The sequence below is a fragment of the Podarcis pityusensis genome (genome assembly GCF_964106645.2).
Source record: "Podarcis pityusensis genome assembly, chromosome: 7".
Taxonomy (NCBI): Eukaryota; Metazoa; Chordata; class Lepidosauria; order Squamata; family Lacertidae; genus Podarcis; species Podarcis pityusensis.
Window position 1 is genome coordinate 6,253,348 of NC_138031.1, and position 13,534 is coordinate 6,266,881.

General features: G+C 47.6%; 1 protein-coding gene across 6 annotated transcripts in view; it reads left to right on the plus strand.

The window, feature by feature from the left end:
* The window catches only part of PTP4A3 (protein tyrosine phosphatase 4A3), a 109,348-nt gene extending 96,687 nt beyond the window's left edge, over positions 1 to 12,661 (plus strand). For all 6 annotated transcript variants that reach the window (XM_081012894.1, XM_081012897.1, XM_081012898.1 and 3 more), the window contains 3 exons: positions 1,901 to 2,031; positions 3,693 to 3,767; positions 6,912 to 12,661. In XM_081012894.1, the coding sequence (XP_080869020.1) occupies positions 1,901 to 2,031; positions 3,693 to 3,767; positions 6,912 to 7,029 (324 nt within the window). In that variant the 3' untranslated portion in view covers positions 7,030 to 12,661. The remainder of the gene's footprint in view (positions 1 to 1,900; positions 2,032 to 3,692; positions 3,768 to 6,911) is intronic.
* The last annotated feature ends 873 nt before the right edge of the window (positions 12,662 to 13,534 follow it).

Genomic DNA, 13,534 nt, shown 5'->3' on the forward strand with positions numbered 1-13,534 from the left:
GGAAGTCTGTGTCTATTAGGGTTAGGCGATATCTGTTTTTCAACATTGCGATATATCGCCAGCTAAACATTGTGATGTACTGATATATCACGATGTCTGAAATAAGGATGGAGCTATGCATTGGCTGGCTGCACAGTTTTTTCCTACGTTGTGTTTTTTTGCGTAGCACATGAAACACACGCATCAGGATTTGTGATTTATTGCAAGGTCAGAAATTATGGAACCAATATCACAATATGGACTTCAAACCAATTTGAGACTTTATACTGATATATCTCCCAGGCCTAGCGTCTATAAGCAGCCTGTTCATATATTGTTATGTTCAACTTTGAGTTTATAAAAATGGCAAATGTTTTAATGCAGCCTTTCTCAACCTGTGGGTCCTCAGATGTTGTTGAACTACAACTCCCATCATCCCTGGCCAGCAAGGCCAGAGCTCAGGGGTGATGGGAGTTGTAGTCCAACAACATCTGGGGACCCACAGGTTGAGAACCGCTGGTTTAATGCATACTTTTTAAGCTTTGTGTATAACTTTTTAAAGTCACTTATAAGATGAAGAAGGTTTTAAAAATGGATTATTAAAAATATAAGGTGTTATAGACGTGCATGAACAAGTCTAAAATAATGGAACCAAGGGGAGGGGAGGGAAGTCAAGCCAAACGTTATGGTTTTAAAATGTGTTTATGTTTTTTTTAGATATATACATATAAAATCAATAAATTGCTTGTAAAAAAAAAGCCCATACATATATTGTTATGTTCACATGTTGTTAGGTTGCCAAGCCATTGATTAAGGGGAATCGTATCTCTGTTCTTCCAGTTCATCAGTATCAATCTCATTAGTGCGCTTAGAGTAATTCTGAGAATAAACTTGTAAGAAAATTAAGGAATCTTGGAATGTAATTTATAATGAACTTAAAAGAATGATTAAGGTATCCTTCATTTAAAAAAACAAAAAAACGCAGGAATTTCTCCTGGGGATACTAGGTCCAGATATACCTATAAATGCGAGAGAAATATTCTTGTACGCTACAGTAGCTGCAAGAATACTAATCGCCACAAATTGGAAAGGAGAGAAAACTCCAAAAAGGTGGAGTGGCAAAATTTGTTGGAGTACGCCCAGTTGGCAAAAATGACAGAAAAACTGAGAGATCATACTGATCAAACATTTATTAGGAAATAGGAAATGTACAAAAAAAATACCTTATTGAATATTGTAATAACATCACACCAGTGGCAGGACTTTGAATAACTTCTGTGGCAGGACAATCAATCATAAGAGAACATAACACTGATGAAAATTTTAAAAACGAAAATGAAAATTAATTGTGCGCTAGATAAAGCTGTAAATACACAATGGGGTGATGGGAAATTGTTAGAAACTGAAGAAGAATGTACAGTGATGTGACGCAACAAATATTATTACTGTATTTTTCGCTCCATAAGACGCACCTGATTATAACACGCAACTAGTTTTTAGAGGGGGAAAACAAGAAAAAAAAATTCGGAACGAAACAGTGGATGTATGATTTTTGTGGTTCATGCTGTGGCCACAGACATGTGATTTGACAGTGAGTTTGGGATAGCCCAATGCAAAAATCCTGAGAATTCATGTGGATCCGTGCTTTGTAATCATGTTTTTGCACCATTCCATGATCTGCTTTTCGCCCCTGGGCAGTTTGGCTCCAGGGACCATGCATTCGCTCCATAAGACGCACAGACATTTCCCCTTACTTTTTAGGAAGAAAAAAGTGTGTCTTACGGAGCGAAAAATACGGTACTTTATTTTCTTTTTCCTGATTAACCCTTATGTTTGTTACTTCTTTTTAATCTCCATAAAGCATTAAAAAAAGAGGTAAATAAACCTCTCTCTATCTCTCTTTGTGCTCCCTCTCCTCCAGGACTGGCCCTTTGACGACGGCGCTCCGCCACCCACCAAGATTGTGGACGACTGGCTGAACCTGCTGAAGACCAAGTTCTGCGAAGACCCCGGCTGCTGCGTGGCTGTCCATTGCGTGGCTGGTCTGGGACGGTAAGCCGGAGCGCCGCGCTCTCAAAGGAGCCTGGGACTATATGGAGCTCCCCTCAGTCTAAGTCAGGCCATTCTTCTGTTGGGAAAGCATGAGGCTCTTTATCTCAAGGTCCTGGGTTCAAGCATTGGGCAGAAGAGTCCTGCATTTCAAGGGGTCAGATTAGATTTCTCAAACTTGGGTCTTTTTTGGGACTACAACTTCCTTCATCCCTAGCCAGCAGGGCCCGTGGTCAAGGATGATGGGAGTTGTAGTCTAACTACAGCTGGAGACCCAAGTTTTGGAAACACAGGACTAGATCAAGGGAAGTAATTGTATAATAATAATAATAATAATAATAATAATAATACAGTGGTACCTCTGGTTGCGAACGGGATCCATTCTGGAGCCCTGTTTGCAACATGAGCAGAACGCAACCCACGTCTTCATGGTTCGCGATTTGCCGCTCCTGCGCATGCGCGTGACGTCATTTTGAGTGCATGCGTGAGGGGCGAAACCTGGAATTGACCCTTTACAGGTCGCTGTGGGACGCAACCTGAAAACGCTCAACCTGAAGCAAACGCAACATGAGGTATGACTGTAGTAATAATAATATAATAATAATTTATTCATTCCCCAGCCACTCTGGGAGGCTGCCAACAGAATATTAAAAAGACCATAAGACATCAAACATTAAAAACGTCCCTAAACAGGATTGCCTTCAGATGTCTTCTAAAAGTCAGATAGTTGTTTATTTCCTTGACATCTGATGGGAGGGCGTTCCACAGGGCAGGTGCCACCACCGAGAAGGCCCTCTGCCTGGTTCCCTGTAACCTCACTTCTCGCAGGGAGGGAACCGCCAGAAGGCCCTCGGAGCTGGTCCTCAGTGGCACCCGCCCTGTGGAACGCCCTCCCACCAGATGTCAAAGAGAACAACAACTACCAGACTTTTAGAAGACATCTGAATGCAGCCCTGTTTAGGGAAGCTCTTAATGTTTAATAGACTATTGTATTTTAATACTTGGTTGGAAACCACCCAGAGTGGCTGGGGAAACCCAGCCAGATGGGTGGGGTATAAATAATCTTCTTATTCTTATTCTTATTATTTATTACACACACCCAGGTCTCTGGTTCCCCACCCCTGGATTAAAAAGTGTGAGGTGCAAGCATAGCACAAAATACCAAAGCGACAACCAGCTAGGCTTATAGGGAGAGTGACAACGGCCTGTGCAGGGCTTTAAGGTAAAGGTAAAGGGACCCCTAACCATTAGGTCCAGTCGTGACTGACTCTGGGGTTGTGGCACTCATCTCGCTTTATTGGCTGAGGGAGCCGGCGTATAGCTTCCGGGTCATGTGGCCAGCATGACTAAGCCGCTTCTGGCAAACCAGAATTCGGGAATTTGAACCACTGACCTTCTGGACGGCAAGCCCTAGACTCTGTGGTTTAACCCACAGTGCCACCCACTTTAACCAGGGCTCTAACCAGCTGTAAATATCTAAATGCTCAAGTCGGGAAGGGGGGGGTGTTTAATTATGTTTACTGAAGCTGTGAATGAAGTCCTGTGCCTTCTTCCTCCTCCTTCCCCCTGCAAAAATAAAAATGCCAGCCGTTTTTCTCTAGTTGAACCCTGTTTCTTCTTCCTAGTGTGATGGTTTAATCTTCTCTCTCTCTCTTTTAAACCAGAGCTCCGGTTCTTGTTGCGCTGGCGCTGATTGAGAGCGGAATGAAATACGAAGATGCCATTCAGTTTATTAGACAGTAAGTGCCTCTGAACCGCCTGCTAAGATCCAGGTTAATGGCCCGGCGTTCCTAGACTGGCTTGATACTTGTGGAGAGAGGAGTCGGGGGTTGCTTACGCAAAGGCAGAGGTCGTTCGGCCTAACGAACGCACCAAAAATGCAAGCGTGCGGCTCACTGGCATAGGTGCGCTCCACCCGGAAAGCCGATCAGGTGCAGACTCGTAAAAGAAGGCTGGGACAAGTGTTCCCCGCTTCTCATGAACTCTTTATTTTGGTTTAGCTGAATGAATCGGAACCTGACCTACAAATTTACACAGGCAAATCTGTTTGTTCATGGCCAGGCTCCAAGGCCCATGGAAATTTAAACATCAGTCTTTCCCCCCGCCCTCCCCAAAATTGCTCTTCTGCTACGGAGGGGACTTTGAAAAACACTTAGTAAAATGCTTCTGGGCACTCCCGCGTCTCGAGACGCAGCTTTTGGACCCCAGCCTCGGTCTTCCATAGTTGATCAAGGTAATGGGTAGAAATACTGCTTGGGTTGTAAGTGGACTGACTTTAAGGGGCAGGCTTTTATTATGACATGCCACTCGGCTTTCTCTTCCTGTCCTCAACAACTCGACTCTCGGCACACCTGACGATGATCTCAGTTTTGGTCCTGGTGCTAAACATCTGGAAGAACTTCCTGACAGTAGGGTTCTGTTCAGCAATGGAATAGTCTCCCTCAGGAGGTTGTGGACTCTCCTTCCTTGGAGGTTTTTAAGCAGGGGTTGGGTGGCCATCTGTCAGGGATGCTTTAGCTGAGATTCCTCAATTGCAGGGTTGAGTTGGGCTGGATGACCCTCGGCGCCCCTTCCCACTCTTAAGATTCTATCATTCTACTCTGCTGGAGTCATAGTGGTGGCTGTACCACTTCATAGTCCTAAGCAGTGTCTCACATCTAATTTCCCCTCCTACGGCAGCAGAAACCCTAAATGGAGAAAGCTAGCCTATCAAGAGGGACGTGGATGGCGCTGTGGGTTAAACCACAGAGCCTAGGAGATGCCGATCAAAAGGTCGGCAGTTCGAATCCCCGTGACGGGATGAGCTCCCGTTGCTCGGTCTCTGCTCCTGCCAACCTAGCAGTTCGAAAGCACGTCAAAGTTCAAATAGATAAATAGGTACCGCTCCAGCTGGAAGGTAAACGGCGTTTCCGTGCGCTGCTCTGGTTCGCCAGAAGCGGCTTAGTCCTGCTGGCCACATGACCCGGAAGCTGTACGCCGGCTCCCTCGGCCAATAAAGCGAGATGAGCGCCACAACCCCAGAGTCGGCCACGACTGGACCTAATGGTCAGGGGTCCTAGCATATCAAGAAGAAGGATTTAGCTTAGCCTTGTTCTCCCTGAGAGGCTAACTTTTCCCATGCAAAGATGCAAGAGGATTCCTGTAATCCTGTAACAGTGACACCGTCACAGCGATACAGGAAGCTGCGTTATCCAGGCCAGGCCATTGGTATTCTCTAGTTTAGTGCTGCCTACACTGACTGGCAGCATCTCTCGAGGGTTTCAGGCAGGGAGTCTTTTCCAGCTGCACCCAGAGACGCCCTTGGGGGATTGAACCCTCAGCCTTCTGCATGCTGAGCAGATGCCCTCCGGCTGAGCCACAACCCTTCCCCAATTCCCACGTCGCTAGCAGAAGCAGTACCTAAAGAGAGAGCTGTGCCAATCTACTGAGAACCAGTCAGTCTGAGTCAGGGATGTTTCGATCCCGTGACGAGGGACGCTGCAGGATTCTGCACTAACCGATGCCGTTGGGAGGTTTAACCTGGAGCCTTCTGCATGCCAAGCAACTGATCTCCCTCCGAGGTGCAGCCCGTTGCTGTCGCATGGCACACTCACCCACCCTGCCTCTCGCTTTCAGGGGGGTTATTCTTGGGGAGCGGGGCGTTTGCCCTGCCAGAAAGTCATCTGGGGTTATGGAAGGACTAAAATGAACCTTGGGGGGGGGGGGGGAATCTAGTGAAAACTGTCCGGCCGGATCCAGCGAGGATTACGGTCCATCTGGCCGCATCTCCTGGCTTGCAACTGTAATAGCTGTGTGAGCCCTTCGTCGCCACCAGCTCTGCTTACGAGCTGGAGCCGAGCGTCCTGCTCTCAATCCGTCCTCTAATCTCCTTAGCGTGTTCTGCTAAGGCCACGGAACAGGGATTTTTCCTTCAGTCTCTCCCTCGTGCTCTTGGCAGAGCAAGGACCTTGGGGAGGGGGCTGAACGGCCAGAAACATCTCGTATTGCTGCGGAATCACATTCATCCAGTGCTTTACCAACCGCACTGGCTCCCGGTGGAGTACAGTGTCAGGTTTAAGGTGCTGGTTTTGACCTTTAAAGCCCTATGTGGCCTAGGACCATCATACCTATGGGACCGCCTCTCCTGGTATGCCCCGCGGAGGACCTTAAGGTCCACAAATGATAACATTTTGGAGGTCGCAAGGCGGTTAGATTGGTCTCAACTAGGGCCAGGGCCTTTTCAGCACTGGCCCCAACTTGGTGGAACGCTCTGCCACAAGAGACTAGGGCCCTGCGGGACTTGACATCTTTCTGCAGGGCCTGCAAGACAGAGCTGTTCCACCTGGCCTTTGGTTTGGACTCCGTCTGAGCCTTATGTTTCCCTCCCCTTATGGTCCTGATTTATCGGCTACTTTTAAAATGAGGCTGCATTTTAAATTGCATTTTAACCTGTATTTTGAATGGTTTTTCTTTTTCTTTTCCCCCTATCATGTTTTTTACTGTGATTTTATTGGTGTCAGCTGCCCTGAGCCCGGGAGGGCGGGGTATAAATAAAATGTATTTTTATTATTATCATTATTATGATTATATGCCCCACCCTCCCGCATCTGGAGTTGAGGGCGCAGCTGGGGCTGCTCTGACCAGCCTGCAGCCCTTTCCCCCGACTCTGCAGAAGAAAAAGAGTTTTGCTGCTGCGCGGCCTTGGAAGCACCTAACTGGGGCTGGCAAAGATAGCTTTTTCTTGTGGCATGCGATGGTCTCTTGGCAGGCAGGACCTCAGGGAAGGTTTTACTTGGGGTCAAGAAGCCGTGTGTGTGTGTTCAACCCTTGCAAGGTGTTTTTGATCAGCACACCAAAGCTTTGATTTTTCTATCCCCTCCCTTCTCTCTCTGTCGTCTTGCCAGGAAGCGCCGCGGAGCCATCAACAGCAAGCAGCTGACGTACCTGGAGAAGTATCGCCCCAAACAGCGGCTGCGCTTCAGAGACCCACAGAACCACAAGAACAAATGCTGCATCATGTAACCTCAGTAATAGCCTTTTGCCAAAACACACACACACACAAACTCCGCAAACACAGGGCTTGACCTCTGAAGTCCCAGGCGGCAACCTTCCCCACTGGGCAGGATTCCCCTTGTTCGGCACCGCCAAATCCGGCAGCGCTGGGATCTGAGCCTAGGGGGGAAGGTGGCTGAGTCCATTCCCCCCCCCACAAAAAAACTAGAAATTATGTTGTCGTTCTTCCCCCTGTCCCCCTCTCCTTGCAGAACACTCGCCAAGTGCGACGATGGCACACCACAATGCAATTGTGCTTCTGTTCCTTGGTGCTGGGGTGTATCTATCTGGGACCACCACAGCTCCTCTTCCGTGCCCCCCCCCCAAAAAAAACCCCTCCTTTCCAGGCAGGGGCAGGTCCCAGCAGGGGCCGAGTGGGATTGCTTTCTTCTTGCAGCTCAAATCGCTTGCCACTGCCTCAGCTCTCTCTGATGCCAGCGTGGCTTCCGATGCACCAAGCCAAAAGCTCTTTTGGCAGTGCCACCCTGCCACTTCCCCCCCTTTCTGCTGGGGGTGGTGGTCTCAGATTGACTTGGTGGGCACTGCAGGTTTTGCCAGGCCTTCTGGAGCCCAGGTGGAAAGTTGGCTTTGGCCAGAGGGATGGCATCGGTTGGGTAATGGCGTGATGGGTTAGTTGCCATCTTCTTGCAAGGAAGTCTTTCTTGCAAGGTGGTCCTGTGGTCTTCTTGAGTGATCTGCTGTGATCTTTGATCTAACCCCATGAGGGGGGTTTCCTCACTCCATTTGGAAAAGGTGCAGGGAAATTTCTCTGCAATGCACATCAGAAAAGCAAACAGGCTCTCTGCCAAAGGCATCGTAGTTCTACCTTGTGAGATTCCGTCTCCCAGGTGCTACGATTCCTCTGTGTGTGTGTGTGTGTGTGTGTGTGTGTGTGTGTGATCAGAAGTTGATCCCTTCACGTTTAAATCATCCGATTCCCATCCTTGCCTCTGCTTGCAAGGGCATCCTAGGGTTGTAGCTCATTGGCAAAGTTTTGGCTTACCTGCACGAGAGACAGGAGCGAGGTCAGGGGAGGCAGGTAGCCAGTAAAAAATGGTTTTTGGTCTGAGAACAGAGGGCTTCAGGAATGTTTGGCATTGGGCTCAGGAACTGGGAAGAGGCGTGAGACAGACAGCTGTTTCATGCATGGAACGACATCTGATTTGGACATGGAGGACTGCACAATTTATTCCTCTCTCCGCCCTAGGCCTTAAGAGATCAGGCCAGGGGAAAGGAACCACTCCTGCCCCTTGCAGCTATTCCTGCGGTCGCAGGACGTTTACGAGGAGATCCCACTTCACGGGAGAAGAATAAATGAGCATGCAATGTAATTTTGGCACCCAGGGAGATCCCCGGACCTTGTGGGTCCAGTTTTAAGAGACAGAGGAAGCTGGACCCAGGAGAAGGCAGGCTAATAAATTCTCCTCTGACTCTTCACAGGTTGTGAGGAGGTTACCGGAAGCTTTAAAACCCATTTTCCGCGCTGCAGTTTTGCCCTTGTCAAGAGCCCCCAAGCCACACCTTCGGTTTTGATGCTTAACGTTTTTTAATCGCTATTAAACGCACAAGTTATTTCTGGTGATTTTGTCTTTGCGGAGCTAAATCACGCCATTGCCGCCTGGGTGCTTGCAGATTTGCTGTGTGAGCATAGCAGCAGCGGCTGGTCCTATACCGAAGCTATGCAGAAATCACAGCCCCCAACCCCCCCCCCCCTTTAGCAGGGAAATGGCTGTTCTAGGGAGTTGCCCACCGCCTCTTCCCTGAAAGAGGACTAAGCCTATGTGCCCCTCGGTGCAAAAAAAAAATGGTAACAATTCTACCCCCAATGCATTATGGGTCAAGAAATCAGGGGATTGCGGGGCGGGGGGGTGAGGAATAATAATTCTGCCCCTCTTGCCTCATTCTGGTTTCCCTAGTCCTATTTTGCAGCTTGGCTACTGAAGCCCCACTTCCAAATTATGAAAATCTTCAGCAGCTCAAAAGTCATGAGATCCTGAAACTTGCTTTTTTTGTTTTGCTAGCAAAAATGGGAGTTCTGGGCGCATAGCTATGTTTTGTGTGCTCTCCTCCTTTTCTGGCGCTTGGGAATGACATGCAACGTTAATTGCAGGCGTTCAACTGCTTGCAGTTGCACACATTCCATCTGCATGCAGAACGCCCTGGCCGAAGTGGTAATCCGTGTCGGAAATAGATGAATTAAAGTCCCCATGAGCAAATCGAGGATCTTTGCTTTTGGCAAATGTGCGCTGAGACTCGCTCTGCCTCTGTAAGCCATGGTATTATTAGTGTTCTAAAGGTGAACATGCCCCGATCTGAGATGCGCAGCCCACAGAGACTCCACAGCTACTGCTTTCCTCTTGTTTGTGTAGCAAAAGTTTCGGTTGTGTTTTCAATACCTTCAAGCAAAAAAGTTCAGCATTCTGCTTTTTAAACTTTTAAGGTCATCTCCCTTGGCCCGGAAAGCTTTCTTCCGGTTGACGATAAATGTGCAGTCCTCTTGACAGCTTCCATGCGTGGGTGGGAGCGATTTCCTGTGCTGAGAGCTCAAGTGTGCAGCCAGCAGGTTATGGGATGGAGGATGGGTGGGAATTGTTCAGCCTGCAAAGGCGTGACTTGGTGGAGGGAACAGTTTGGGGGGGGGGGGAGGCAGGCAGCTGCTTTGGGTGAGCTTCTACCAAATTGGGGGGGGGGGGATGAGATTTATGGGGGGGAAGCCTTGCTGACTAGGGTGTACTCAAGCAGATCGCAGCACAAAATACGCATGGCCTAATTTTGCGCCTGCGCCCAAATTTGGGCTAACTCTTGTGGCAGAAGCAGGATTGCACCATTTCCCCAGGATTTCAGGCTGCAGGCAGAGAGACTGTTGTGCGGAAGCTTTCACGCACGGGCTCCTTGCATGTAGACAGCTAGCATGTCAGGGAGAAGGAAGACTCAGCCCACATGCCTCTTCTGGCATATGGCTTTTATGTGGGCTGCTGGGATTCCCTCCCCATCCTGCCTCCCATGTGAAACATTCAAATAATTGGATTTCCTCTTCCCTCGGACTCAAGTGGTGCAAATTAGGACAGGGATGCCTGTCTCAGAAAGAGGTGATCACGCCAACACAACTTTATCCTGACCCTCCCGGTTTTATTTTTATTTTTTAATTTTTTAAATGTTGCTTGTAGTTGTCACTTCCAAGAAGAGAAGCATTGGGCCTGTTTATATATTTCACTGCCAGCCTCCAGGTTGAGGGGATCCTTCAGGAAGCACATTCCTCACTTTGGCCCCTAGTCAGCAACCTTCTGCCATCAGCACATAATGTGCCCAATTGTGGTGAAACCTCATAGCCTGGAGATGCCATCTTTACGATAGAGTCTGGCCACTCAGCTTGCTCCAGAGCCCAAGATTAGTGTCTGGGGAACACAGTGCCCTCCCTCAGATTAAAAGTGACCACCATGTGTGCTGACCATAAGCTTGCGGGGGGTGGTTGGAGAGCAGTGGTCAGCACAGGCAGGGAAAAGTTATTTTTATCTACCTGCTGCATCAAGAATGTTCTTTAAAAGGGCAAAAGCGCCAACTTTTTTTAAGAAGATCCTTTCCGAAAAGCGCCGTTCTTTCCCTCAAATGTGCACCTTTTTAAAAAAAAAAAAATTCCCCATAGGTCTCTTTTTAGAAAAATAAAATTTTTAAAAATCATAGCACATAAAATGTCTTCAGCCCTTACTTCAGAGCGCTGGCTTAGCCAGACACGGACATACCAGCATTCTTAATAGCCTTATAGTGTGGAAATCTTGAATTCAAAATTAAAAAAACGAAAGCTTGCGTGTATCCTCTAGCAGGGAGGCGGGGGAAAACATATATATATAAATTTGCAATGCCTCTTGTGGTTTTTGTGTGTGTGGTATTGGGAGAGGCGATTTTTCTCTCCCAGCTGTTGTAAAGCAAAAGTGATCATGTTCCCCCCGCAGATCTCAAGGCGCTGTGCACTGCATCGCAGCCTAGAGTGGGGATTTGAAACACCCTCTTGGCTCTGGTATGATATGGCTCATTACAATGTCCAGGAATGTGAATTTAAATGATGTGTGTGTGTGGTTTTTTTAATTATTAAAAACGATAATGTTTTTTCGGAGCGGGGATTCCCAACTGCTGATGCAAACGTTGCAATGAAATGATGTTTTATGGTTCCAGGGGAGAAAGGGGGCTTCCAGCATAACTCCAAGGCTCAGTCCACCATAGCTGTCAACGTTTCCCTTTTTTAAAAAGGCAAATTCCCTTATTCCGAATAGGCTTCCTCGCAAGATAAGGGAAACGTTGACAGCTATGCATTCCACCCCAAGGCAGCCAGAGAATTCCTCAGGCCCTCCTTTGTTGCACCTTCGATGTAACATCCCAGAAGTGATGGGCGTACAGTTTCCCCAACGTTTCCCCATGCGCAAGTTTTTCCCACCAGAAAGCAATTGATTGCATCGAATGTGCAGCACGGTGGGGGCGAGCGAGCCCTCCCCGATGGCATCTTTCGGGGCATCGAAAGAGCCTTTTGGGAAAAGAGGGGACGAAGGGAACACACCTGGCAGGAAGGAAATTGGAACGGCTGCCACCACATCGACCTCACACCCCGTTTAATCTTCCAGTGGTCTAGGGGTGCCTTAAATTCCGCCGGCTTCTTCCAACACTGCTCTTGCGCTATCGAGGTGACAGGGTGGCGTCCTAGCTTGAGCATCGCCCGACCCCAAGTGGCCAAGCAAGGGGGGACAGCCATGCAGTTGGTCCCGACGCAGAGCGTTCCTGGCACACCAATGCTCCCAGGCCAATGTGGGAAGACTTCACGAAGAAACAGCTCCCACTTGGATCTGGAAAGCGAATTAAACCTTGGTGAAATCGCTGGCGAAAGGATAATGTTTTAATTGAGGGCAGCTTCTAATCCCTGCTTGAGGGCGCATGTTTCCAGACTGGTACGCCTGGCTTCAATATTTTAGTGTTCTGGGATGTGTGTCTGAATTTTCCCAACCCACCCTGTTTCTTTTTGAAATGTGTTTTCCCAAAGATACACCGGACGATCCTTCTGATTCCTTCAGCAGTGGGATTTTACATGTCTCCCTTTTTTAAAAACTCGGTGCGCCATTAGTTCATAGGCCTGCCTTCCCTAATTCGACGTCCTGCCACTCAGCTGGCTGAGGCTTCTGGGAGTTGTAGTTCAGAACATGGAGAGAGCGCCAAGTTGGAGGAGGCTGTTGTAGACGGAGACCAGTTACTTGGGGTATTTGTTGGTTTGTTCGTTTTTTCTCTGAGCCATAGCTAAATTATTATTGTTGGTTTTTACTATTATACCCAGTGCTTTTATATCGGGCAAGCATCACTTTGGCAGATGCCAACAAGGTCCAGACACTTTATAACCTTTTTTTAAAAGAAGAAGAATTATTAAAAAAATAAAATAAGTGAAAACTTGTCTGTTTTTTCTGCTCAAGTCCTGTGTAAAACTGTCAATGCCTTTTTTAAAGTATTCACTTTTTTTTTAGTTGTGAGAGGTTTCCTTAAAAGTGTAATAAGGCTGTCCTTGCCTCCAACCGCAACAACAAAGGAAAATTTAAAAAATAAAAAGGCTTCACTGTTTTGTATGAGACTCTGTGTTGCAGCGTGTTTATTTATCTCCTTCCCATACGGTAAAACTAGAAGCTGTCCATTGAAACAACCACAATCTGACTCCTTTCCAAGTCATTGTGGTTTGAACGCTGAGCTTAGAGGCATCATAGATTGCTCCTTCTAGGTAGAAAATCAGATATATAAGCTAATCACCAAATGGCACTTCAAAACTTACATTGTGGTCACCACAACAGAATGTTTAGGTGCCTTTTTTTTGCTGCAGAAATTATTATTATTGTTCATTTCCTTTCTATACTGCTTTATATTTTAAAGGGGGATAATCTCAAAGCTGTTTGCAACACAGCAAATAAAACAAATCCAGAATAAAATTCAACCTTCATGGGAAATATTTCAGATCTTTTCCTATGTGACATTTTGCTTTTCCTCATACTTATTTACTGACTTTATAGAGCTGCTCCATAGCAGAAATCCTCTTAAGAAGCCAGTGGGGGGCAGTGGTTCTCAACCTGTGGGTCCCCAGATGTTGTTGGACTACAACTCCCATCATCCCTGAGCTCTGGCCTTGCTAGCTAGGCATGATGGGAGTTGTAGTCCAACAACATCTGGGGACCCACGGGTTGAGAAAGGCTGGATTAGAGGGTCAGACTAGGAAGTGGGACATCAGGGTTCAAATCTCCACTCTGTCATGAAACCCACGAGGTGACCTTGGAGTCAGTTGCAGTCACATAACCTACCTCACAGGGTCGCCGTAGGGATTAACGGGGGGGGGGGTGAACCATGTAGTCCTTGAGGGAAAAGGTGGGATATAAATAAGCTCTTCTGCTGACCTGCTTAAGAAAGCTGGAGGGGACCAGCCAGGTGGAGGTGGCATCCAGAGATTTCCACGTGGTCG